A 23,909-nucleotide genomic window follows, 5' to 3' on the forward strand; every position below is an offset into this window, starting at 1 on the left:
CAAGATTTAAGATGATGAAGTTTAAAAAATTAATGTAATAACTGGACCCTTATTTTTAAACTGAAATATAGTGTGTCATCTGTTCTTTGTATCTGGATGTTGATCCCCCCCCCCCCCCCAGTGGTTCCCAACTGAACTCTTTAAACAGGCCTACTTCAAATTATGCTTTTTGTTTACCTCATACCATACCTCACTTGATGATTTCTTGTAATAAATGAATATATCTTCTAGTTAAGCAAGAACTGCAGTTATTTTAGATGGAGTCTTATTTCAGAACTTCGGATACAATTAACAGGTCTTCACAAAGCTTGTGCCCATTTGGATCCCAACGAATATTACCATAAAACCCCCAGTTCTTTAAAGAATCGAACTCCCATGTGTAAAACAGCTTCAAATGTCATACTAATGTACAAATGAGGTAATGTGTTAAATGTTTGATCTTAACATGTGAGCAAGAAAAAGTTTTGAAAAGGTTTGAAATATGGTATAAGTTTGTTGGAACTCACTAAGTGCTCTCATTCTCATATAGCAGTTGAATAAAGTCTGGGTACTTGTGCATCGTTAGTTGCAATGCCTCAGAACACACACAGTTTCTAATTGTAATACTAGTCTTATTTTGTTAAACTTTTAACATGAGATTATACCTCCTAATGGGTAGATTATGACAGCATTTTAAATTTGGTCAATGAGAAATATTGAAAATAAAGTTTTGCTGCCCCTGGAAGCCATTAGATCAGCATCCTGCAAACTAGGTTGTGGGATGTTGCTTCATAATACATACATTTAATTAGGACAGGCAATGCCTTTTTTTCCTTAATTTCATTTTATCTTCCCTGATATTAAGTGTCACTTAGGAGTTAAAATGCAAATTGTTTAGTCTGTCCTCACTATTTTATTGTTTATTTTTTAGAGTATTTATTTCAGTAAATATTGATAGAATTACAAAGTTTCCACAGTCTAATCACCAACTATGAAAAAAACTATATATATATATATAAAAAAACAAAGATGATGTGACTTACCAAATGAAAGTGCTGGCAGGTCGACAGACAAACAAACAAACACAAACATACACACAAAATTCAAGCTTTCGCAACAAACTGTTGCCTCATCAGGAAAGAGGGAAGGAGAGGGAAAGACGAAAGGATGTGGGTTTTAAGGGAGAAGGTAAGGAGTCATTCCAATCCCGGGAGCGGAAAGACTTACCTTAGGGGGAAAAAAGGACGGGTATACACTCGCACAGACTCACATATCCATCCACGCATATACAGACACAAGCAGACATATTAAAAGGCAAAGAGTTTGGGCAGAGATGTCAGTTGAGGCGGACGTGCAGAGGCAAAGATGTTGTTGAATGACAGGTGAGGTATGAGTGGCGGAAACTTGAAATTAGCGGAGATTGAGGCCTGGTGGATAACGGGAAGAGAGGATATATTGAAGAGCTCGTTCCCATCTCCGGAGTTCGGATAGGTTGGTGTTAGTGGGAAGTATTCAGATAACCCAGACGGTGTAACACTGTGCCAAGATGTGCTGGCCGTGCACCAAGGCATGTTTAGCCACAGGGTGATCCTCATTACCAACAGACACTGTCTGCCTGTGTCCATTCATGCGAATGGACAGTTTGTTGCTGGTCATTCCCACATAGAATGCGTCACAGTGTAGGCAGCTCAGTTGGTAAATCACGTGGGTGCTTTCACACGTGGCTCTGCCTTTGATCATGTACACCTTCCGGGTTACAGGACTGGAGTAGGTGGTGGTGGGAGGGTGCATGGCACAGGTTTTACACTGGGGGCGTTACAAGGGTAGGAGCCAGAGGGTAGGGAAGAAGGTTTGGGGATTTCATAGGGATGAACTAACAGGTTACGAAGGTTAGGTGGACGGCGGAAAGACACTTTTGGTGGAGTGGGGAGGATTTCAAGAAGGATGGATCTCATTTCAGGGCAGGATTTGAGGAAGTCGTATCCCTGCTGGAGATCCACATACAGAGTCTGATCCAGTCCCGGAAAGTATCCTGTCACAAGTGGGGCACTTTTGGGGTTCTTCTGTGGGAGGTTCTGGGTTTGAGGAGATGAGGAAGTGGCTCTGGTTATTTGCTTCTGTACCAGGACGGGAGGGTAGTTGCGGGATGCGAAAGCTGTTGTCAGGTTGTTGGTGTAATGGTTCAGGGATTCCGGACTGGAGCAGATGCGTTTGCCACGAAGACCTAGGCTGTAGGGAAGGGACCGTTTGATGTGGAATGGGTGGCAGCTGTCATAATGGAGGTACTGTTGCTTGTTGGTGGGTTTGATGTGGACGGACGTGTGACGCTGGCCATTGGACAGGTGGAGGTCAACGTCAAGGAAAGTGGCATGGGATTTGGAGTAGGACCAGGTGAATCTGATGGAACCAAAGGAGTTGAGGTTGGAGAGGAAATTCTGGAGTTCTTCTTCACTGTGAGTCCAGATCATGAAGATGTCATCAGTAAATCTGTACCAAACTTTGGGTTGGCAGGCCTGGGTAACCAAGAAGGCTTCCTTTAAGCGACCCATGAATAGGTTGGCGTACGAGGGGGCCATCCTGGTACCCATGGCTGTTCCCTTTAATTGTTGGTATGTCTGGCCCTCAAAAGTGAAGAAGTTGTGGGTCAGGATGAAGCTGGCTAAGGTAATGAGGAAAGAGGTTTTAGGTAGGGTGGCAGGTGATTAGCGTGAAAGGAAGTGCTCCATCGCAGCGAGGCCCTGGACGTGCGGAATATTTGTGTATAAGGAAGTGGCATCAATGGTTACAAGGATGGTTTCCGGGGGTAACAGATTGGGTAAGGATTCCAGGCGTTCGAGAAAGTGGTTGGTGTCTTTGATGAAGGATGGGAGACTGCATGTAATGGGTTGAAGGTGTTGATCTACGTAGGCGGAGATACGTTCTGTGGGGGCTTGGTAACCAGCTACAATGGGGCGGCCAGGATGATTGGGTTTGTGAATTTTAGGTAGAAGGTAGGGGTGCGGGGTGTTGGTGGGGTCAGGAGGTTGATGGAGTCAGGTGAAAGGTTTTGTAGGGGGCCTAAGGTTCCGAGGATTCCTTGAAGCTCCGCCTGGACATCAGGAATGGGATTACCTTGGCAAACTTTGTATGTAATGTTGTCTGAAAGCTGACTCAGTCCCTCAGCCACATACTCCCAACGATCAAGTACCACGGTCGTGGAACCCTTGTCCGCCGGAAGAATGACGATGGATCGGTCAGCCTTCAGATCACGGATAGCCTGGGCTTCAGCAGTGGTGATGTTGGGAGTAGGATTAAGGTTTTTTAAGAAGGATTGAGAGGAAAGGCTGGAAGTCAGAAATTCCTGGAAGGTTTGGAGAGGGTGATTTTGAGGAAGAGGAGGTGGGTCCCGCTGTGACGGAGGAAGGAACTGTTCCAGGCAGGGTTCAATTTGGATAGTGTCTTGGGGAGTTGGATCATTAGGAGTAGGATTAGGATCATTTTTCTTCGTGGCAAAGTGATATTTCCAGCATAGAGTACGAGTGTAGGACAGTAAATCTTTGACAAGGGCTGTTTCGTTGAATCTGGGAGTGGGGCTGAAGGTGAGGCCTTTGGATAGGACAGAAGTTTCGGATTGGGAGAGAGGTTTGGAGGAAAGGTTAACTACTGAATTAGGGTGTTGTGGTTCCAGATTGTGTTGATTGGAATTTTGAGGTTTTGGAGGGAGTGGAGCTGTAAGTGGGAGATTGAGTAGATGGGAGAGACTGGGTTTGTGTGCAATGAGAGGAGGTTGAGGTTTATCTGGAAAGGTTGTGAAGGTTGAGTGAGTTGCCTTTTCGGATGTGGGAAACCAGGAGATTGGATAATTTTTTGAGGTGGAGGGTGGCATGCTGTTCTAATTTGTGGTTGGCCTGTAGGAGGGTGCTTTGAACAGCCGGCGTGGATGCGGGATAGGAAATATTGAGGACTTTTATTAAGGACAGGAGTTGACGGGTGTGTTCATTGGCTGAGTTGATGTGTAGGTGAAGGTTTAGGTTGGTGAGGGCAATGGATTGTTCAGTTTGGAACTGGTATAGGGACTGATGGAAAGAAGGGTTGCAGCCAGAGATTGGAACTTTAAGTGTGAGTCCTTTGGGGGTAATGCCAAATGTCAGACAAGCCTGAGAAAATAAAATATGGGAGTGTAATCTGGCTAGGGCGAAGGCATGTTTGCTGAGGGAATGTAAATAAAACTAAATGGGGTTGTTGTGGGGGTGTTGTGAGGGTGGCATGGTATTAGAAGGTGGAATGTGTAACATGTGGCTGAAATGAAAATGAAATATATATATATATATATATATATATGGGGAGAGATAAAGGTGAACTAGAAAGCAACTGGAGATCTGGTGTGAAAAAAGGGGAAAAAGTGTTGGTTGTGTTGATCCTGTGGTGAACTTGCGTTGGTAGACAACGATGTGCATAAAGGTTAGGTGGTTGTTTTGCCGCCAAAACACGTTAAAGGGTGGAGAAATTCGGGAAAATTTCGAGAAAACTACGTGTAAATGCATTAAAAGGAGTGGTTTTGTGGTGGCAGATTATGAGAATGAGGCTAACAATTGTCTGACGAAGAAATAATGACGTTAAAACCTGTGGGAAGCGGCTAAAAATGATCAATGATGTGTGAAAAAACGGAAATGGAAATAAAGCGGAAGTTATTAGAACTAGCCAAAATGGTTGTTTAATAGGTGAAAGGAACTGTTTGTGAACTAGAAACGGTGGATTTTATAGCGGCAGTTGTGTTGAAAGTGGGAAAAAAATTTTTTTTTGTTATGGTTTGGAAGTAGGTTACGTATTATTACGTATTATTGAGTATATATCGGCGGGATAAAATTGTGTAGTAGATTACGCTAAAAAGGAGAAGGTGAATACAAAGTGAAACTACTGGCAAAAAACAGAAAGAGAAAATGAGATGACAGAAAAGATTTCGAAATGCAACAGTGACAATAATTAACGTGATTGTTGTGTTCAAATTAATGATATGAATATAATAGGGAAACGTTCCATGCGGGAAAAATACATTTAAAAACAAAGATGATGTGACTTACCATACGAAAGCACTGGCAGGTCGATAGAAACACAAACAGACACATACATACACACAAAATTCTAGCTTTCGCAACCAACGGTTGCTTCGTCAGGAAAGAGGGAAGGAGAGGGAAAGACGAAAGGATGTGGGTTTTAAAGGCAATCAGGGTGCTCAACCCTTGTAAGGCAGACTGAAGAGCTACTTGACTGACAAGTAGTGGCTCCGGTCTCGTAAAGTGACATATGGTAAGGAGAGCAGTGTGTTGATCACAGGCCCCTTCATATCCACATCCAGTGACGCCTGTGGGCTGACGACGACCCGGCGGCTGGTCAATCTCATCGGGCCTCCATGGCCTGATCAGGCAGAGTTTTAGTTTTTAGTATGCAAGTCACTTTAAGTTGATATAATGTTTAAAAAGTAGGATAAATACATCATACAGGTTCTTTTTATCAAAAATGTTGAAAAATACACTTTTCCATGCTGTACTTTAAATTCTCTCTCTCTCTCTCTCTCTCTCTCTCTCTCTCTCTCTCTCTCTCTCTCCCTCTCCCTCTCCTTCCCCCCCCCCCCCCCCCCCCCCAAAAAAAAAAAAAAAAAAAAAAAAAAAAGGAAGCATAACTTTGTACAGGAAAACGAAACAGACTTCAGCTTGTGCATTGTAACTCAATTAGTCCTAGTTTTAAGTATGAATAATAATGGAACACATTTGCTATTTCATGAAAATTTGCTTTGCAGAATTTTTGTGTCTATATACAGTAGTATGTATGTAAAATAATAATAATAATAATATAATGTCTCTCATTGCTGCTTGCATCAGTTCTTTTGTTTTACTGAAGTTGTCTTTAACTCACATTAGCAGTATAAGGATATATCACCACATATGTGCAACCGAGCCGTCTCTTGTAATTCTTTGCACAGAAAAGACATTTTACAGTGAAAGAAAACATACAAATTAAGAAAACACATACATCAAGAAAAATAAGTGGTAACTCTTTTCAGCTCTAAACTGCTTAGAGTTCAGACCTACTGTATACATCGACCACAAATATTTTGCATGTCATTTCTTCAAGGAATACACTTGGCTCTTATTTGTCATTTCACTGTAGTGTTTCATGTGTCATATGTGTAAGTGGGATTTTCATTTTGTTATTTACCAGTGAATAAAATGAGTTAGAATATTCTTCTTTGTTTTTTTGGTACCCAGTTGTGTAAACATTTCACAAAAAAAGTTGACGTGCAACTGTCTACATAGTCTGCCCCCTCTTGCTTTCCATTATTATTTATAATTAAAACTAGGACTGAGCAGTTACAGTACACAAACCGAGATCCCTAATGCTTACCTGTACAAAGTTATGCTTTTTTTTAAAAAAAATCATGATTTTATGGCACAGCATAAGAAAATGTGTGTTTTAATATTTTTTCATAAAAATTTGAATTATGCATCCTACTTTTTATACATTATATTAACTTAGTGGCCTACATACTAGATGGATTAAAAATTAGGTCTGTAGGTCAACTTAGTACCAACTAGTAGATCTTTGAAAATAGCGAAATTGGTACCTGCCTAATGACTGGGTACACACAACTTTGAGCCTTCAAATCTAAAGTTGTCAAAAATGGTTAGAGTTAGGACAGTGTATCCATGTACCAGTTATGACTAAATTATGAAATGATCACAGTAGAACCTACTAAAATATCTGAGTGTTTACATGGAATGACCCTTAACTGAAGCTTAGGTTGTCTTGTATTTGATTTTTTTACATTCTCTTTTACCATGTCACGAAATATTTTCAGTATGTTATCAGACTCATGCTATTAACTGTTGTCTAATTGCACCCTTCTTAATCAAGGAGTGTACTGAATTTGACACAATTCGGAGAACTGGAGAATGATTTCCTTGAATTTAGTTCCCTTAATGCTCTCACATTCTTGTTTATTTACTTTCTGTAGTAGTTTGTCATGGGAAAATTTGCCAGTAGATTCTGAGGTGAGACAGTGTGGAAAGGTGGCACCTGTTCCAGCTGCATGTGTTAGAAATGCACCCACTACTCTTCCTGTTGTGACTGAGCTTGAAGCATTGACTTCATTCTTACTACAGGCATTATTCGACCTTGTCTACGTGATCACGAGGTATTTGAACCGTTGTGGAGATAAAGGACAGAAGGAGGTAGCACTAGTGTAATGATATAATAGTGGGCTGCAGACTGTTTTAAATAGATATAATTCCGAAAGAAAAAACCACAATTACGTCTGTAATGAAGTGCACGCAAGGTAAAAAGGCACTGAAATCTGTGGCAAAACTCCTTCGATGCAAGGTAGTGATTTACAGGGCTGGGAGACAATGCACAGTCTCACAACAGAATCTGAACACCCAAATTGTTGAAGGACACTTACCAAAGGAAGGAATTCTTTTCAATTGGCAATGAATCCACAAACTTCAGTGTGGATGCACATTAATGTTAGACTTCCAGCAGGAATTGAAAATTAGTGAGCATGGAGGACATGGATGGGGACTTGCAGATAGGTGGCACTAGGTGGGAATGTGAGATGGCTGGGAAGTGCACTAAGGTAGTTCGCGTATTTGCGATAAACACTGTGTCCGGGTGGTGCAGTGGTTAATGTAACTGCCTACTGAGCAGGAGAACCCATATTCGAATTCCAGTCCACCACACATCTTCAATCGTTCCTGCCGATTCAGCATAAAAGTCCCAATGCAGCTGATATTAATAGTTCCTTCAATTTTCTTTCCTTTCTCCCTCTTCTCCTTCAGTTTACATAATGTGAAGAAATACACACCATTAAGGGCGAGTGAGAGAGATGGTCTAATGACGGCACATGGCAGTAGATTGAGGCAGATTAAGTTAGTGGCTGCATGGTCCACCTGTGTTCACAGTTTATGGTGGTCGTATTGTCACAACTAGTGGGCAACAAGACCTTATATTGTTTCTGTGACAAACAAGTAGTATTGGATTGTCCTCCTGGTGCTTGTAGACTCAATTTAACTATCTCTACATGGCTCCTAAATGGTGGGATCATGTGGTTTGGAGATGAACTGTACCAGTAATGGGAGCATGTCTTGACTGAGAAAGAAGTTCGGTCTGAGTGAGACAAAGCTCTTGTTGCAGGTGTTATTTAACACCTTGGTTTTTAGAGAAAATGGCCAACTGCCTGGAAGACTACCTATCATAGCCAATGTAACAGTGCTCATATGCACAGTTGTAGGAATACAACAAAGTTAAGTTCGCTATCACTGCCTTCCTCTAACAGTCAAGATAGCTTCCCCGATGCCCTTGGTGTGTACAGGCAGTTCAGACTAAGCACAAGGGGAGGGGGGGGGGGGGGGGGGGGGCACCGTCTATACTCAGCAAACCACTTAGTAGCGGATGTCAGTGGTTATGTCATATATCATGTTATACCAGTTATTTAGGGTGCTTTCCCATTTCATTCCAGTATGGAGCTTGAGAAGAATGATTACTTAAATGCCTCTGTACATGCTGTAATTATTCTGCTCTTTTCCTCATGAACCTTCTGAGAGTGGCATGTTGGTTTTGGTAGTATATCCCTCAAGTCATTACTCAAAATCATTCCCTGAAACGGTGTGTCCATTCATGCTGCTCTTCTCAGTATACATTTGATAGCCCTGTCAATCCTATCTGGTATAGGTCCCTTTCATTTTGTGAATTTCACAATTTTCCATTTCTGAATATTTAAAAGCAAGTTGCTACTCTCTACACCACTTTGAAATCTTATCAAGATCTGACTGAATATTTGTGCTGTTTCTTTCAGGTTGTACTTGATTATAGATAGCAAAATCGTCTGCAAAAAAGTCTGAAGTTACTATTAATATTGTCTGCTAGATCATTAATATATAATGTAAACCACAAGGAACCCAACACATTTCCCAGGGGTACTCCTGATGTTATGTCTACATCTGTGGATGAGTCTGCATCCAAAAGAACTTGCTGCAACCTCCCTACCAAGAAACCCTTAATCCAGTCACAAATTTCATTTGAGACTCCCTTCATCTCATCAGGTTGTGCCACAAATTTCTTTTCTCCCCAGTGCTGTTCACAACCTCCTCATTAGTTACCTGACCTACCCTCCTAATCTTCAGCATTCTCCTGTAGCACCACATTTCAAAAGCTTCTGTTCTGTTTTTGTCTAAACTGTTTATCATGAATGTTTCACTTCTGTACAGGGCTACACTCCAGACAAATATCTTTGCAGAAGATTACCAAACAATTAAATCTATATTCAATCTTAACAATCTTCTCCTCTTCGGAAACATTTTCGTTGCCATTGCCAGTCCTTATTTTATATCCTCTCTACATTTTATATCCTCTCTACTTCAGCCATCATTGGTTATTCTGCTGCCCAAAAAGCAAGCAGAGTAACCATATAGATGTAGATGTACTTCAGGTGTCTCCTTTCCTAATCTAATTCCCTCAGCATAACCTGATTTAATTGATTACGTTCCATTATCCTTGGTCTGTACGTCGTCCTCTCAAGACATTCTGTTCATGTGCTGTGCATAATTCTTTGCTATCTCTGACAGAATTAGAATGTCATTGGTAAACCTCTAAGTTTTTATTTTTCTCCTGAAACTTTAATTCTTACTCCCTATCAATATCAATGTGCAGATTGAATAACATCGGCAGTAGGCTACAACCATATCTCACTCACTTCTCAACCACTGCTTCCCTCTCATGCTCCTCAACACTTCATAAGTGTCCCGTCTAGTTTCATTACAAGTTGTAAATAGCCTTTCACTCTCTGTACTTTACCCCTGCTACCTTCAGAAGGGTCATAGAGTCAATATTGCCTTATGTGTTCCTACATTTCTCTGGAATCCAAACTAAACTTCCCTGAGGATGGCTTCTACCAGTTTTTCCATTCTTCTGTAAATAATTCATGTTGGTATCTTGCAACCATGACTTATTAAACTAATAATTCAGTAACAATACGAGAGAAGGAAAGCTGCTACTCACCATATAGCGGAGATGCTGAGCCGCGATAGGCACAATAAAAAGATTCACACAATCATAGCTTTCGGCCATTTAGGCCTTTGTCAGCAGTACACACAGATACATATACACATGCGCACACGCACACACTCACGCAAGCACAACTTGCACACACATCTGCGGTCTCAGAGAGCTGAAACTACACTGCGAATGGCAGTACCAGTGCATGATGGGAGTGGCAACTGGGTGGGGGTAAGGAGGAGACTGGGGCAGGGAGGGGGAGGGATAGTATGGTGGGAGTGGCGGACAGTGAAGTGTTGCAGTTTAGACGGAGGGCAGGAGAGGTGGTGTGGAGGGGGGAAGGGGTAAGTAGCGGAAAGGAGAGAAATAAGTAGAAATTAAAAGACTGGGTGTGGCGGTGGAATGACGACTGTGGAGTGCTGGAACGGGAATAGGGAAGGGGTTGGATGAGTGAGGACAGTGACTAATGAAGGTTGAGGCCAGGAGGGTTACAGGAACGTAGGATGTATTGCAGGGAAAGTTCCCACCTGCGCAATTCAGAAAATCTGGTGTTGCTGGGAAGGATCCATATGCCACAGGCTGTGAAGCAGTCATTGAGATGAGGGGTATCATGTTTGGCAGCGTGTTCAGCTACAGGGTGGTCCACTTGTTTTTTGGCCACAGTTTGTTGGTGGCCGTTCATGTGGCACTACACAGCCGTGATTTCATCGCCACACCCAGTCTTTTTATTTCTTTTATTTTTATTTCTATTTCTCTCCTTTCCACTACTTACCCCTCCCCCCTCTGCACCTTCTCTCCTACCCTCCGTCTAAACTGCAGCATTTCATTGTCCGCCACTCCCACCATACTATCCCTCCCCCTGCCCATCCCAGCCTCCTCCTTACCCCCACCCAGTCGCCACTTCCATCATGCACTGGTGCTGCTGCTCACAGTGTAGTTTCAGCTCTCTCAGACTGCAGATGTGTGTGCAAGTTGCACTTGTGTGTGTGTGTGTGTGTGTGTATGTGTGTGTGTGTGTGTGTGTGTGTGTGTGTGTGTGCTGCTGACTAAGGCCTTAATGGCCGAAAGCTATGATTGTGTGAATCTTTTTATTGTGCCTATCGCGGCTCAGCGTCTCCACTATATGATGAGTAGCAACTTTCCTTCTCTCGTATTGTTACATTCCATCCTGGATTTTCCATTGTTTAATAATTCAGTAACATTCACACCTGTCAGCAACTGCTTTTTTTGGAATTGGAATTATTACATTCTTTTTTAAGTCTGAGTGTGTTTTGCCTGTCTCATACATCTTGCACACCAGATGATAGAGTTTTGTCATGGCTGGCTCTCCCAAGGCTGTCAGTGGTTCTGATGGAATGTCGTCTACTCCTGGGGCCTTGTTTCGACTTAGGTCTTTCAGTGCTCTGTCAAATTCTTCTGTCAGCATCTTTGCTTATGACTGGGTTTCCCGTACGACCTCTTGATGTAGATACAGCTGCTTTTCTTGGTCCAAAGGCCTCTTCAGTTTTCCTGTAGGCAGTATCTATTGTTCCACAAGTGAAATACGCTCGTAGGTGTGGTACCGAGTAAAATACTTTTCGGAAATAAAAAAATACTGTATCTACCTGAGTGCCTGGATCCCATGGCTTTCATTACTTCATGTGAGAATAGTGCAAGTTGGGTTTCACATGATCGATGTTTTTGAAATCCATGCTGCTGGGCATGAAGGAGGTCAGCTTGTTTACAGATACTTCATAGTATTTGAGTTCTGAATATGTCCTAAGATTCTACAACAAATTGGTGTCAAAGATACTGGATGGGAGTTCTGCGAGTCACTTCAGCTATTATTCTTTGCGTATGTAGGTGCTTACTTCCATCTGCTGGACACATCGTTTAGCTGCAAATGGGGGTATGGAATCTGATAGGGATTCTATTGGGCCTAGGGGCTTTATTCTGTTTTAATGATTTGAGCTGTTCCTCAATGCTACTGACAGTAATATGCACTCCACTCATCTTTTCAATGGTATGAGAATTAAAATGGGCACCACTTGTAATCAAACATTTGAAAACAGAGTTAAGCATTTCATAGTCCTATGCTTCGTTTAATATCTATTATACAGTACCCTCTGTTTCTTAAGAAGTTTCTTTGCAGTGATTGTATACTGTGGAGGATGCCTCTCATCGTGAACTGTTCTGCTGGATACAAGTGCATCAACTATTCTTTTAAACTTGAGCTCCTCTTGTGACCTAAAAATTTCTGGTTACTCATTGAGATATGAGACTACTGTTTCCGTGTTCAGTTTACCGAACATACATATCTTTCGACGTATTTTAGTTGTTCTTGGTACTTTGGTATTCATTGTTGTTGTAACTGCCTCATGGTCACAGATCAAGTTCTGATATGGACACCATAAAAGAGGTCAGGTCACAGGTCGTCTTGTGTGGAAGGATATTGAATGATGATTGAAAGGTTCATATTGCTCTTCACATTTCATTGCCTCAAGTTAAATGGTCTCAGAACTTTGTTCTAGGTGAATATCAAAAGAAAAGAATCCCAACAGAAAGAATATGAATGGTCGTTATTATAAGGAGCTCAGTTTAGGAACCTAAGATCAATATTGTAATACTGAAAATGAGAATAACGTGTATTTTGCAGTATCAGTTTGTTGAGAGACCCACAAGGTGTGATAAAAAGCAAATAAACTTTCTCAGAATCAAAAAACCTCATTTAATTTCTAATAGTAGTCTCCATTCAAGGCTACACATTTGCTCCAGTCGCTTTTCATCCCCCCCCCCCCCTCCCCCCTCCCATGGAATAAAATTCTAATCTGAGAAATAGGAATGAGTCATTTACAGCTAAACAAGGTGAACTGAGTAAGGTATTAATTCAATAACCAGTTAACGCACTTTTCACTTTTTCTGCTGTGTCTGCTGCATTTTGTGATCGTGCATTTCACTACTCCAGCAGTGAAACATACATGGCTCAGTCACTTTAATGTGACCACCATCTACATTAAAATTCACTGTGCAATAACCACTCACAGACAACAGGTGGCAGCACTAGCAGTGGGGAGGTAGCCTCCAAAATTCAGGTGTGTCTCATACTCAAAATTAATGTAAATATGTCCAGTGTTTGATTTAAAATTTCCTCCAGTCTTAAAAATGGCCATATATTTAATGCCGCAGAAAACCTATTTCTATCTGGGTAACATTGGATTCTATTGGCAGCGGCAGTGCACTGATGTGATAAATGTGAGTTGCAGTGATTCACAAGCTTGCGAACACTCCCCCTCGTGCCCTGCCATTACAAATCCAGAACACTGTCTAGCCCATGATTTGTCACTGCAGTCTGCGGTGCCAGTGAACTTGAATTGAAAGTGCTTTGTACAACAGCATGATATTTTTGTTTGTAGCTGGTTTCATAACAGAAAAAAAAGGTATTTATATGATGCAGGCTATAAGTTGAAAGTAACAGTATATGCAAAAAGAACATGGAAACAGAGCAGCTGAGCTGCATATTGACCCTCCATTAACAGAAAAAACCATTCACGATTGGTGGGATAGTAAAGATGAACGGAAAAAAATGAGGAACACTAAATGTGACTGAGGACTGAATGCAAAATGCTCAAAACTAGATGACCTTTTGAAATGGATTTTCAAGGACACCATCAAAAAGGCATTGGCATTAATACAAAAATCATTCAAACACACACTGCAATCTAGCACTGCAGTGGAACTTGACAGACTTCAAGGGTGGAGTTGCTTGGTGCTACTGGTTTATGAAGTGTCACGGACTTAGCAGGCAAACCAAAACCAGTATGCCACAAGAGTATGAAGAGAGAATATTTTCTTTCCATCACTTTATTATTCAACATCGAAAGAAAACCAGTGTGGAACTAAGCCAAATAGTGAATCTGGACGAAACTCCTCCGGCATTTTGATGTTCCAAGTAGCAGAACTGTTGCCGTAAAACATGCTAAAACTGTAACTATAAAAACAAGTTGACATGAAAAAATGCACTAAACTGATGTCCTTTCCTGTTGTGCTGATGGTGCTAAATTTAATCCAGTGATCATTTTTAAGTGCAAAGCAATGCCAAAACCTGCTGAAATACCACTTACATGAAAAGGGTTGAAAAGACAAAACTGCTATGAAATTATAGATTAATAGTGTCTCTCCCCGATGTTATTCAATCTGTATATTGAGCAAGCAGTAAAGGAAACAAAAGAAAAATTCGGAGTAGGTATTAAAATCCATGGAGAAGAAATAAAAACTTTGAGGTTCGCCGATGACATTGTAATTCTGTCAGAGACAGCAAAGGACTTGGAAGAGCAGTTGAACGGAATGGATGGTGTCTTGAAGGGAGGATATAAGATGAACATCAACAAAAGCAAAACGAGGATAATGGAATGTAGTCGAATTAAGTCGGGTGATGTTGAGGGTATTAGATTAGGAAATGAGACACTTAAAGTAGTAAAGGAGTTTTGGTATTTGGGAAGCAAAATAACTGATGATGGTCGAAGTAGAGAGAATATAAAATGTAGACTGGCAATGGCAAGGAAAGCGTTTCTGAAGAAGAGAAATTTGTTAACATCGAGTATAGATTTAAGTGTCAGGAAGTCATTTCTGAAAGTATTTGTATGGAGTGTAGCCATGTATGGAAGTGAAACATGGATGATAAGTAGTTTGGACAAGAATAGAATAGAAGCTTTTGAAATGTGGTGCTACAGAAGAATGCTGAAGATTAGATGGGTAGATCACATAACTAATGAGGAGGTACTGAACAGGATTGGGGAGAAGAGGAGTGTGTGGCACAACTTGACCAGAAGAAGGGATCGGTTGGTAGGACATTTTCTGAGGCATCAAGGGATCACCAATTTAGTATTGGAGGGCAGCGTGGAGGGTAAAAATCATAGGGGGAGACCAAGAGATGAATACACTAAGCAGATTCAGAAGGATGTAGGTTGCAGTAGGTACTGGGAGATGAAGAAGCTTGCACAGGATAGAGTAGCATGGAGAGCTGCATCAAACCAGTCTCAGGACTGAAGACCACAACAACAACAACAACAACAGTGTCTGGGAGAGAAGGAAAGGTGCTTTATTGAAGAAGTAGTTTCTTCTTGTGATACTTCAGTTTAGTAGTCATTTGGAAAAATTCGGGGGAAGGGAAACTGAGACAGGGAAATACAGAGCTTGCTGTTATTCTGGAAGGACTTTCTTCACAATTGCAACCTCTTGATGTCTTGATAAGTAAACCATATAAAGTGTATATGAGGGAGGAACGGAACAAATGGATGACGGATGAAACCCAACATGAGTTCATGCCGAAGGAAGCTTTAAAATGACAGCTACAATCAAACAAATGTGGTATAAACAATGCTTTCGATGCCAGTGAATATGATGTTATATATGAATAAGGTAATGATGACGATGAAGAGGAAGAAGAAAGTTCAGATGATGATTATGAGGGATTTTAAAGGTAAGTTTGGTTTTATAAACAAAGAATTTTTTTTAGTCTGGCTTTGCAAGTTGATAATAGAAGTTGCAAAAATTTATTTAAAAAATTGCTTCAAAATTAAATGTGTGTCTTAAAGACTGTAAAATATGGTAAAGCATGTCAGAAATGCAGAAAACAGTGCAGCCATTGTCATAAAGCAGAAGTGGAACATTTTGATGGCTAAAAGGGTATGGTCATTGGCTTTTGGCCAATGATGGAAGCATTTCCCAAATGACTAAGTTTGTAAGCTGTTTGCATGCTGCCATGGTTGAAGTATACCATGCATGGCAAAATGGCACCATCCAGAACTGGGGTCGAGACAAATTTGATGCACCATGGGCCATAGATGACAGGGGTAAACGGATGGCTGTGGGGATGGTTGCAGGCGAATAGGTGTGCAACTGTTGAGAAACTGGCTGCCAAGATGAACCAAGGGGCTACCAACAGCCTTCAGTGAATGTTGCAGTGTATGAGCTTCTGCAGTAGGAACCTGTATAATGTACCCTTGCTGACTGCTGTTCATCGGCGACAAAGGTTGGTTGGTCAGTCAGTCAGTCAGTCAGTCAGTCACAGGCAGGAATTTTTCATTCCAATACCACAACTGGATTCAGAGTTGTGCAGGTAGTCTTTTCGGATAAATCACATTTGACAAATGGCAGGTGGCATTTACAGTGGAATATGTCAGAAAGCAAACACCCTGCAACAATCAAGGGAGCGTTGTTGCCTGCGGAATGCTTTTGTGGCATTTCCTTTGTGATCCTGTCATTCTGGAAGGCACAGTGCAGCAACACAAGTATGCATCTACCCTTGGGGACCACATCAATCCTACAAGCAGTTTAGTTTTCCTCGGCACAATGGCATCTATCAGCAGGAGAATGCAACAAGTGACACAGCTCGCAGTGTACATGTGTGGTTCAAGGAGCACAAGGATGAGTTTACCTTACTCCCCTGGCCAACAAACATCCGCCCCCCCCCCCCCTCCCCCCACCAAACCCCCGTGAATTTAAACCCAATCGAGAATCTGTGGGACCATCGCGATTGGGCTGTTCACTCCGTGGATCTTCAAGCATAAAACCTAGCACAGCTGGCCACAGAACTGGAGTCAGCATGGCTCTGCATCTCTGTCGGTATGTTCAAGAACGTCATTGACACTCCTCCTGCAAGTCCCCACTGCAAAAAGTGGCATTTGACTAGTGGTCACATTAATGTGACTGGATTGTATAATATGCCCAAAAAGTATGAGAATAACACTTCTGGGAATCCAAAACATTAGTCATCACTTTTTCAGCGGAATAAATGGCATTACTTTCTGTAGTAATCTTACATCAGTCTTTGTCAATTGATTTGACTGTTTCAACTCTGGTTGATGTTCATGAATCTCCATGATTACAACACACACATAATTTGTAGAGTGCGACTAAGCATTACCGAACACTGAGTGGAAACATTCTTCTGGCAACATTTTCGGTCAGCACTCAGCTGTTGCAACTCTTTATCACATGTAAAGATGTTTTAATTTCAGATTGTTTTGCGTGGGACATTGAGTACTCATTCAGTTGGAGTCCTTACAATTTCAGCTATCTCATTCACTATCAATGAGTGGAATCCCATTAACAGTATCATGAATGTTTTCAGTGACTACTGTTGTGAACTACTGACCAGCCAGAGAACTTTTCAAAATATTTTCTCTCTGCACAAAACTTGCCCATCCCCCACCCTCCCTCTCTCCCTTCTAGAGAGAGAGAGAGAGAGAGAGAGAGAGAGAGAGAGAGAGAGAGAATTCTGCTGCTATCATCTCTTCGTCTGTTACATCTTATTCAAATATTATTTAACCTCGTTGCTGGAATCACATTTGGCAACAATGATATAGTTTCATGAGTCTTCAGAAAATTACCAGGCTTCCCAAACGATCTCGTGCTACAAAAAATCCTTTGTCACAAATAATCATTGATATTGATCATCATGCTTTATGCAATACAGTGTAATATTGTGTGTGATTTGACGTTTGAAGAAGATTCCACATGAGTATTTAACATTTTGTAAACCAGTAAGAAAATAATGCAAACTTTACTGAGTTGAGGTTTGACATGTAATGAAGTTTAGTACTGAATTCGTTTAACTAATTATGAATTAGTATGCTCTTGACCCTACTTTAATACTAGCTGATTCATTTAGACAGTAATCTTACTACTATATGTTATTAAATGTCTCCTTTTGTCTCCAGGATGGTCCTGTCCAGCAAGTTAAAGAAGAGCCGGAACCAACTCCAGGACCTTCATCACAAGGTAATTTGTTGCGAACTACTGTGCAGATACTTTCACAGCATTTTTCAAATAATGTATCTGAACCTGCTTGTCCAACGAAGGCAGAAGTAAAGTAGCTAAATGCAGTTCAAACCATAGCTACATGCTTTTGGTGCTGGTGGTGGTTTGTAGCTCCTGCAAAAGCCTGCATTGAATTCCTTATTTGTCCATCCATAACCTGTATAAATTAGTAGCTGAGTACCTGGCATTTCCCAGATATGTATTGCTTCCAATTTGCTATTAGTCCATTTGCTATAAACTGTTATATTTTACATATATTTCACTCATATTTGTACACACATTTCACTGTCTAGCGAATTCTACTTTGTCGTACGTCGTCGTCACCACCGCGCACGCGCCCACACACACACACACACACACACACACACACACACACACACACACACACACACACACCCCTCAATGTTTATGATCTCGTATCTCTGGAAATGCATGTGATACTATGGTATAATTTTCCAGGTACATCCATTGGTATTTGTGGACACTGCCTGCAAAATGTGCTGCTAATAGAGTTAGTAGTAATAAATTGAAATGTCATGCACAATACAGCTTCACGCATCTTGGTATTTATGACGTCATATCCCCTGATCTGTGTGTTGTACGATTGTATGATCTTGCTAGTACATTCAGTGAATACCGACTGATAATGGAAATTGGAATTTGGAATATTCACAATGCTACAAAAGGGTAAATTGCTACTCGCCATAAAGATGACTTGACGAGTTGCAGACAGGTGCAATGAAAATGCTGCTACACATTTAGCTTTTTGCTAAAGCTTCTTCAGAAGGGAATACAGCTGTCATGGTGAATGAAAGCAGCAATCTGAAGTGGGACGGGTAAGTGGAAGGTTTAGCAGAGTAAGGGTGCTGTCCTTCCCCCCCCCCCCCCCCCCCCCCCCCCCCCCCCCCCCCCCTTCCCTACACCTCTCCAGATTGATAGTTTCGTTCACCATGACAGTTCCATCCTGGTCTGAGCAACTGGAGATGGTAGTTTTGTGTGTGTGTGTGTGTGTGTGTGTGTGTGTGTAAAGTGTGCGTTTCCTTTACTGAAGAAGGCTTGGGCAAAAGCTAAATCTGTAACAGTGTTTTTCCTTGTGCCAATCTAAAGCTCAATGTGCCATCTTTATGGTGAGTAGCAATCTATCTTTGTCCTAATATTGTTGAATATTACTTGAAAAATGTGTTATTAGTAAAGAAATAATAAGTAAAAAGTCATGCTTAAAGCAGCAGTTTTACTGCACGATCAACAAAAAATTCGTAAGTGATAAACATTTTTGTCTTCAACATTATGTGGAGGATTGTTAGTGAGAAATTTTCTTTGTAACAGTTTGAAATTATGTGTAAAGTTTGTTGTAAGTCACTAAGTCCTCTCATTCTTGCAAGATTAGCTGTACTTTAGTCATCCAGCATCATGAGCTACACAGCTTTCTCACCCTCACCCCACCCCTTTGATAGGTAGGTGGTTCTTATTCTCACAGTGATGATTTCCAGACAGTAAGTGATACGTGTACCAAGTTTAGTTAAAATCGGTCCTGTGGTTTAAGTGGTGGTGTGTTACATATGTACAGTCGTGGACAAAACGAGCGATACCGCTCACCTTTTCATTATGCTGATCCGCACAGATTTAAAGTCTGCTACACAGCATAACAGGCAAGTCAACGAAGTGCTACCAACATACTATGCAAAGCTGTGAAATTGAAAAACTGTCCTAACTTTGTCAGACTGTTTTCAATCATGTGTAAGACTATATTAATGCTGATTAGTGCATTAAACACAACACATAAATATAAGATATAAATGAAAGAAGAAATGCTAATTAGTATGAACTATACTAATACTAATGAATTTCAGCTTATCGAGATAACATAACTGTTTTAGCAAGACAAAGTACCCCAGATCGTTACGAATTAGCAAAATATTATGCGCAATCGGCCGCGAAATGGTCTGTGTCAGTGTTCAGACCAGTCGTACTGGATTACCATTGCTGACCTACCATGAAAGTATGCAAATTTAGCAATGCTTGAAGATTCATAACGAAATTCAGTTAAAAATCATTCAGTGCCACACTTAAGTCAATTCAATTACTGACAAAAGTGAAAAAGTAGGCAGTAATAAGTATGAAATTCTAAAAGAGTTTCATATTGGCATCCACAGGGCACTGGTACAGAATAAAGGTAGCAATGAAACGTATTGGGGGCGCGAGAATTTCTTAAAATAGCTTTACTGATAGTCTGTCTGCCTCCATCGTGATTAGAATCGAAAACAAACCAGACCTCCCTTGCAGTAGCAAACACCTTTCACTACGCTAGCAGACGACCCAGGCAAACAGCCCTCTATTATTACCCCAGACAAGAATAAGCCGGCAATTTCACAATGAAAATCACAAAATGATCTGCAGTTTCTGTTGCATAGAACTTTTTGGACTGAAAAACATGAATTTTCAACCTTTATGTAACCGCTTATGTGACAATCATTCGGGATGTTTATTGGAATTAGCGAGTAAATTTAGTAGGATAATTCTTTACCACCCCCGGAAATAAACGACGACATAGCTGCCAAACGTGTTCTACAATGTTTCGAATTGTCCATTTGACTCGCCACAGCCAGAAAACGTTCATTAGCCGAAGTGTTTCTTAAGCTAGCTAGCAGTGGGAATCCTCGCACTTCTAAAACACAGTGGCATTAATACTGGGATCTGAATTACCGTGTGTATAGGCAAATGGATTTTATTTGCATTCCTGTAAACATGATGTGGATCGAAAACTTAGCTACGATTAATATGCTGATGTATCAACTGCAACTATGACATTTCGAATAAAGAGTAGGGGGAATTATTTATGCAGCCTTCATCTTCAATAACTGTCGTAGCTATTTTTTTTGTTAGGATTTTGTCACCTAAATCGGTAAACATAGAATCCTACTAGTCTCACTTTTTTGATCGTCCATCTGTCTACCCAACACTTAAAACCCATTTACCTCAAGTACGGGTAGACATAATAAGCAGAAATATATCACACTTCCTGCAGTATACGGTCCCTTGGTGGTGTAAAAAAGTGAGCTTTATGTCAACGCAATCTAAAGATATGGCCGTTTATGTAAAGAAAATTTTCACAAAAGGTCAAAAAATGACTCTTAAGAACTATGTGACGAAACTGCTTAGGTCATCAGTCCCCTAGACCTAGAACTGCTTAAACCTACCTAACCTAACACACATCCATGCCCAGGGAAGGATTTGAACTGAAGGCACAAGCAGCTGCGCCATCCGCGATATGACACCATTGAAGGCATGGCCAACCCACGCCAGCAGGCTGTTCACTTCTGATGAATGATTTTCTGCGCAGACCATAAGATAGAATAACTAAAATATATTTGATGTTGCAGAAGAGGAAGGACATTTAATTAATTTTCCCTTGTCTTTATTTATGATGTTAGATTCACAATCGGAGCATACGTACTATCCATAATAAGAATTTAGTGCCAAGTCATAGCCACAGATATGCGAATGCAACACATTGGCTTATACTTGAGGTATTTTGTTTCCCACGAAGTGGTGGCAGACGATGCTGTGACGTCTTCGAAGCGCATCTCAGCACACCACCTGAGCAAACGTTTTCTTCCTGCTGCTAGTGTTATGGACAATGGCAACACCGTAGAATACATTTGATAACCATGTGACCGTCGATTTACGTTCTTGAGTGGTTCATAATTATGTTAATAAATCCACTTGATATTTTTATGTCCTTTAAATTACATTTGCTACATGATTTGCTCTGAAGACGTAGGAAATATGTTATTTGGTCCAGGAAGCACAATTCCGACAGAAATTGCTGCTTACATTTATGTTGCGAATTAGTCGTCTTATCCATCACATGGACATGGCAGATGCTCTATTTTGCTGCAGTTGTTTCATAGCTTAGTGGTATTGTATGTTGGTGGTGTTGCCAGTTTACATACTGTGCATGTAACACACAATAAAAGAGTTGGATGCCTACAGTGATCATTCTGCTTGAAAAACTCTTGTTGTTGTCATAATTTATGTAACTTGCTCTTAGACTTCCAATTCAACGATTTGTGGAAAAATGTTTTACCTTGCTGGTCCTAGTTTCAAACATTTTCTGACTGAGAAAACATAGGCACGAAGGAGTCTGTGAAAGCAATTATTCGCTATTATAGCAAACTTTTGAATCCACTGGACACTTGAATTCTCTTATGTTGATTCTGAGAGTTTACTTATTCCTCTTGTTATTTACTGTCTCAGTGTCATCCGCGAGAATAAAATTAAAGGCATTGGGATTATGTTCCTGATCTATATACTGTGTATTAATATTCCGCGGTGCTACGTAAATTTTAAAGGTTACATTCTTTATGTAAAACAAAGTATCGGTTTCAGTCCTAGGATCGGCGATAAACTTCAGAACTACAATTTCAGAATAGTGGCATATCGGTTATGGCTCCCCACTGTCAACAACTGTTGTTACCCATAATTTTGTATTTTCTATTTGACCATCGTCCCCCTTTAGAGACCAACCTGATCTTTACACAATGGCATTTTCGACTTGCTTCTTAATATGTCCTATTAACTACAGATTTGTTGAATGTACTGACTGTTAAATACGCTATTCCGCAAATTAAAAACTTCCAGTTATTCTTCATATTTTGAAACTTACTACAGTTCACTTTCCCTGAAGAAAAGATGCATAATAATAAAATGAAATCATATATTAGAATCTCAAAGCATACTGTGAATGGTTAAAATGAAATGAATTAAAAATCATCTTCTTGTCTAAAACACGTTACTGTTCCAGAGAACTTCGGCACCTCTCAAAATTTTTTACACCTCTGATGTTTAGCCACATGTGGGCAAATAGTGGGTCTCATGAAGTAGCACTGTTTAGCTGTCAGAAAATAAAGCCTCAAAAATTAGTAAATAAAAGTATTCTTCTACTGTTGCTCCGAATCGCATATGCCAACCGCCCTCTGCTGCGGCGACGACTCAGTCTGTTGGGTATTTGATTTTTCTCTTTGTTTTCGGGCCCCCTTACCTCCCCTTCTAGCCAAACCTTCGCTCTCCAATTACACCTTCATCGACGAGCTTCTCCTCAATATTTTTCATTTGTGCTGAATTGCTTTTTACCCTTCTTACGTGTTTGTCATGTATTTTTTTAGAGACTGCATTCTTGAATACGTAACGTATTTCTTCTCTTACCAAATTAAATATTACGTATCTTGTTCTGAATTAATTTGTTTGTCCAGATTCCATTTACTGCGTTTCCTTAAAATAATATAACATATATGTCTGGAAAAAAAATAAAAAAACTGTTGCAGCTGATGGGTTATGGGCTAAAAAAAAAACACCTCTGCTGATGCTGCTTAGTATCACGTATAGCCTCCTTCGGCTTCCACGACGACTCGAAGTCTGTTGGCCATTGAGCCCACAACTCTAGCCTCATAACTAGGAGATTCAAGTAACTCATTCCGAGCCCATGAATCACATCAGAAAGCTGTCGGCAAGTCGATGGTGACTGCCTCTTTTCCTGTATTACTCTGACCATTTCTGCCCAAATATTCTCAGTGGGATTCATGCCAGCTCCTTTAGGTGGCCATTCCATTACAGTAATGCTGCTATGGTCGTTGAACCACCTCTTAACCACACGTGCCATATGAATAGGCGAGCGATCTTGTTGGAACACGATCTGATCATCGGCAAATCGTGCTGTCACAGAAGGCAACATCACGTTCTCCAGAATTGATATGTAATTACGTGCATCGAGTCTTCCTTCCACGTCCTACAGGAGCCCTTCGGCCGATATACATGCCTATACCATTACCGACTCCCTGCCACTCCTTTGGCAACTGTAAATATATTTTGGATTATACGTAGCACCTTTTGGCTGGTAGACAAGTACTTTTCCGGTTGATGCTGTAGAGAAAACCTTTTTGTCCATGAAAATCACTTCCCTCCAAAACTGGAGAGGTTTGTCAACATTTTCAGCAGCAAAAGCAAGGCATGCTTCCCTGTGAGAAACAGTCTCTTTCACAGCAGCACTTCTTGCTCACAGTCCACCCTCCCTTTTAGATGACGAGTGACGGTCTTACTGTTAACGT

The 23,909-nt window shown here is 40.8% G+C and overlaps 1 protein-coding gene across 3 annotated transcripts in view; it reads left to right on the plus strand.

Moving 5' to 3' along the window:
• LOC126458568 (protein tramtrack, alpha isoform-like) overlaps positions 1–23,909 on the plus strand; it is a 155,089-nt gene that overhangs the window by 13,142 nt on the left and 118,038 nt on the right. For all 3 annotated transcript variants that reach the window (XM_050095699.1, XM_050095697.1, XM_050095698.1), the window contains exon 3: positions 17,706–17,766. In XM_050095699.1, the coding sequence (XP_049951656.1) occupies positions 17,706–17,766 (61 nt within the window). The remainder of the gene's footprint in view (positions 1–17,705; positions 17,767–23,909) is intronic.

Source organism: Schistocerca serialis, chromosome 2 (genome assembly GCF_023864345.2).
Source record: "Schistocerca serialis cubense isolate TAMUIC-IGC-003099 chromosome 2, iqSchSeri2.2, whole genome shotgun sequence".
Taxonomy (NCBI): Eukaryota; Metazoa; Arthropoda; class Insecta; order Orthoptera; family Acrididae; genus Schistocerca; species Schistocerca serialis.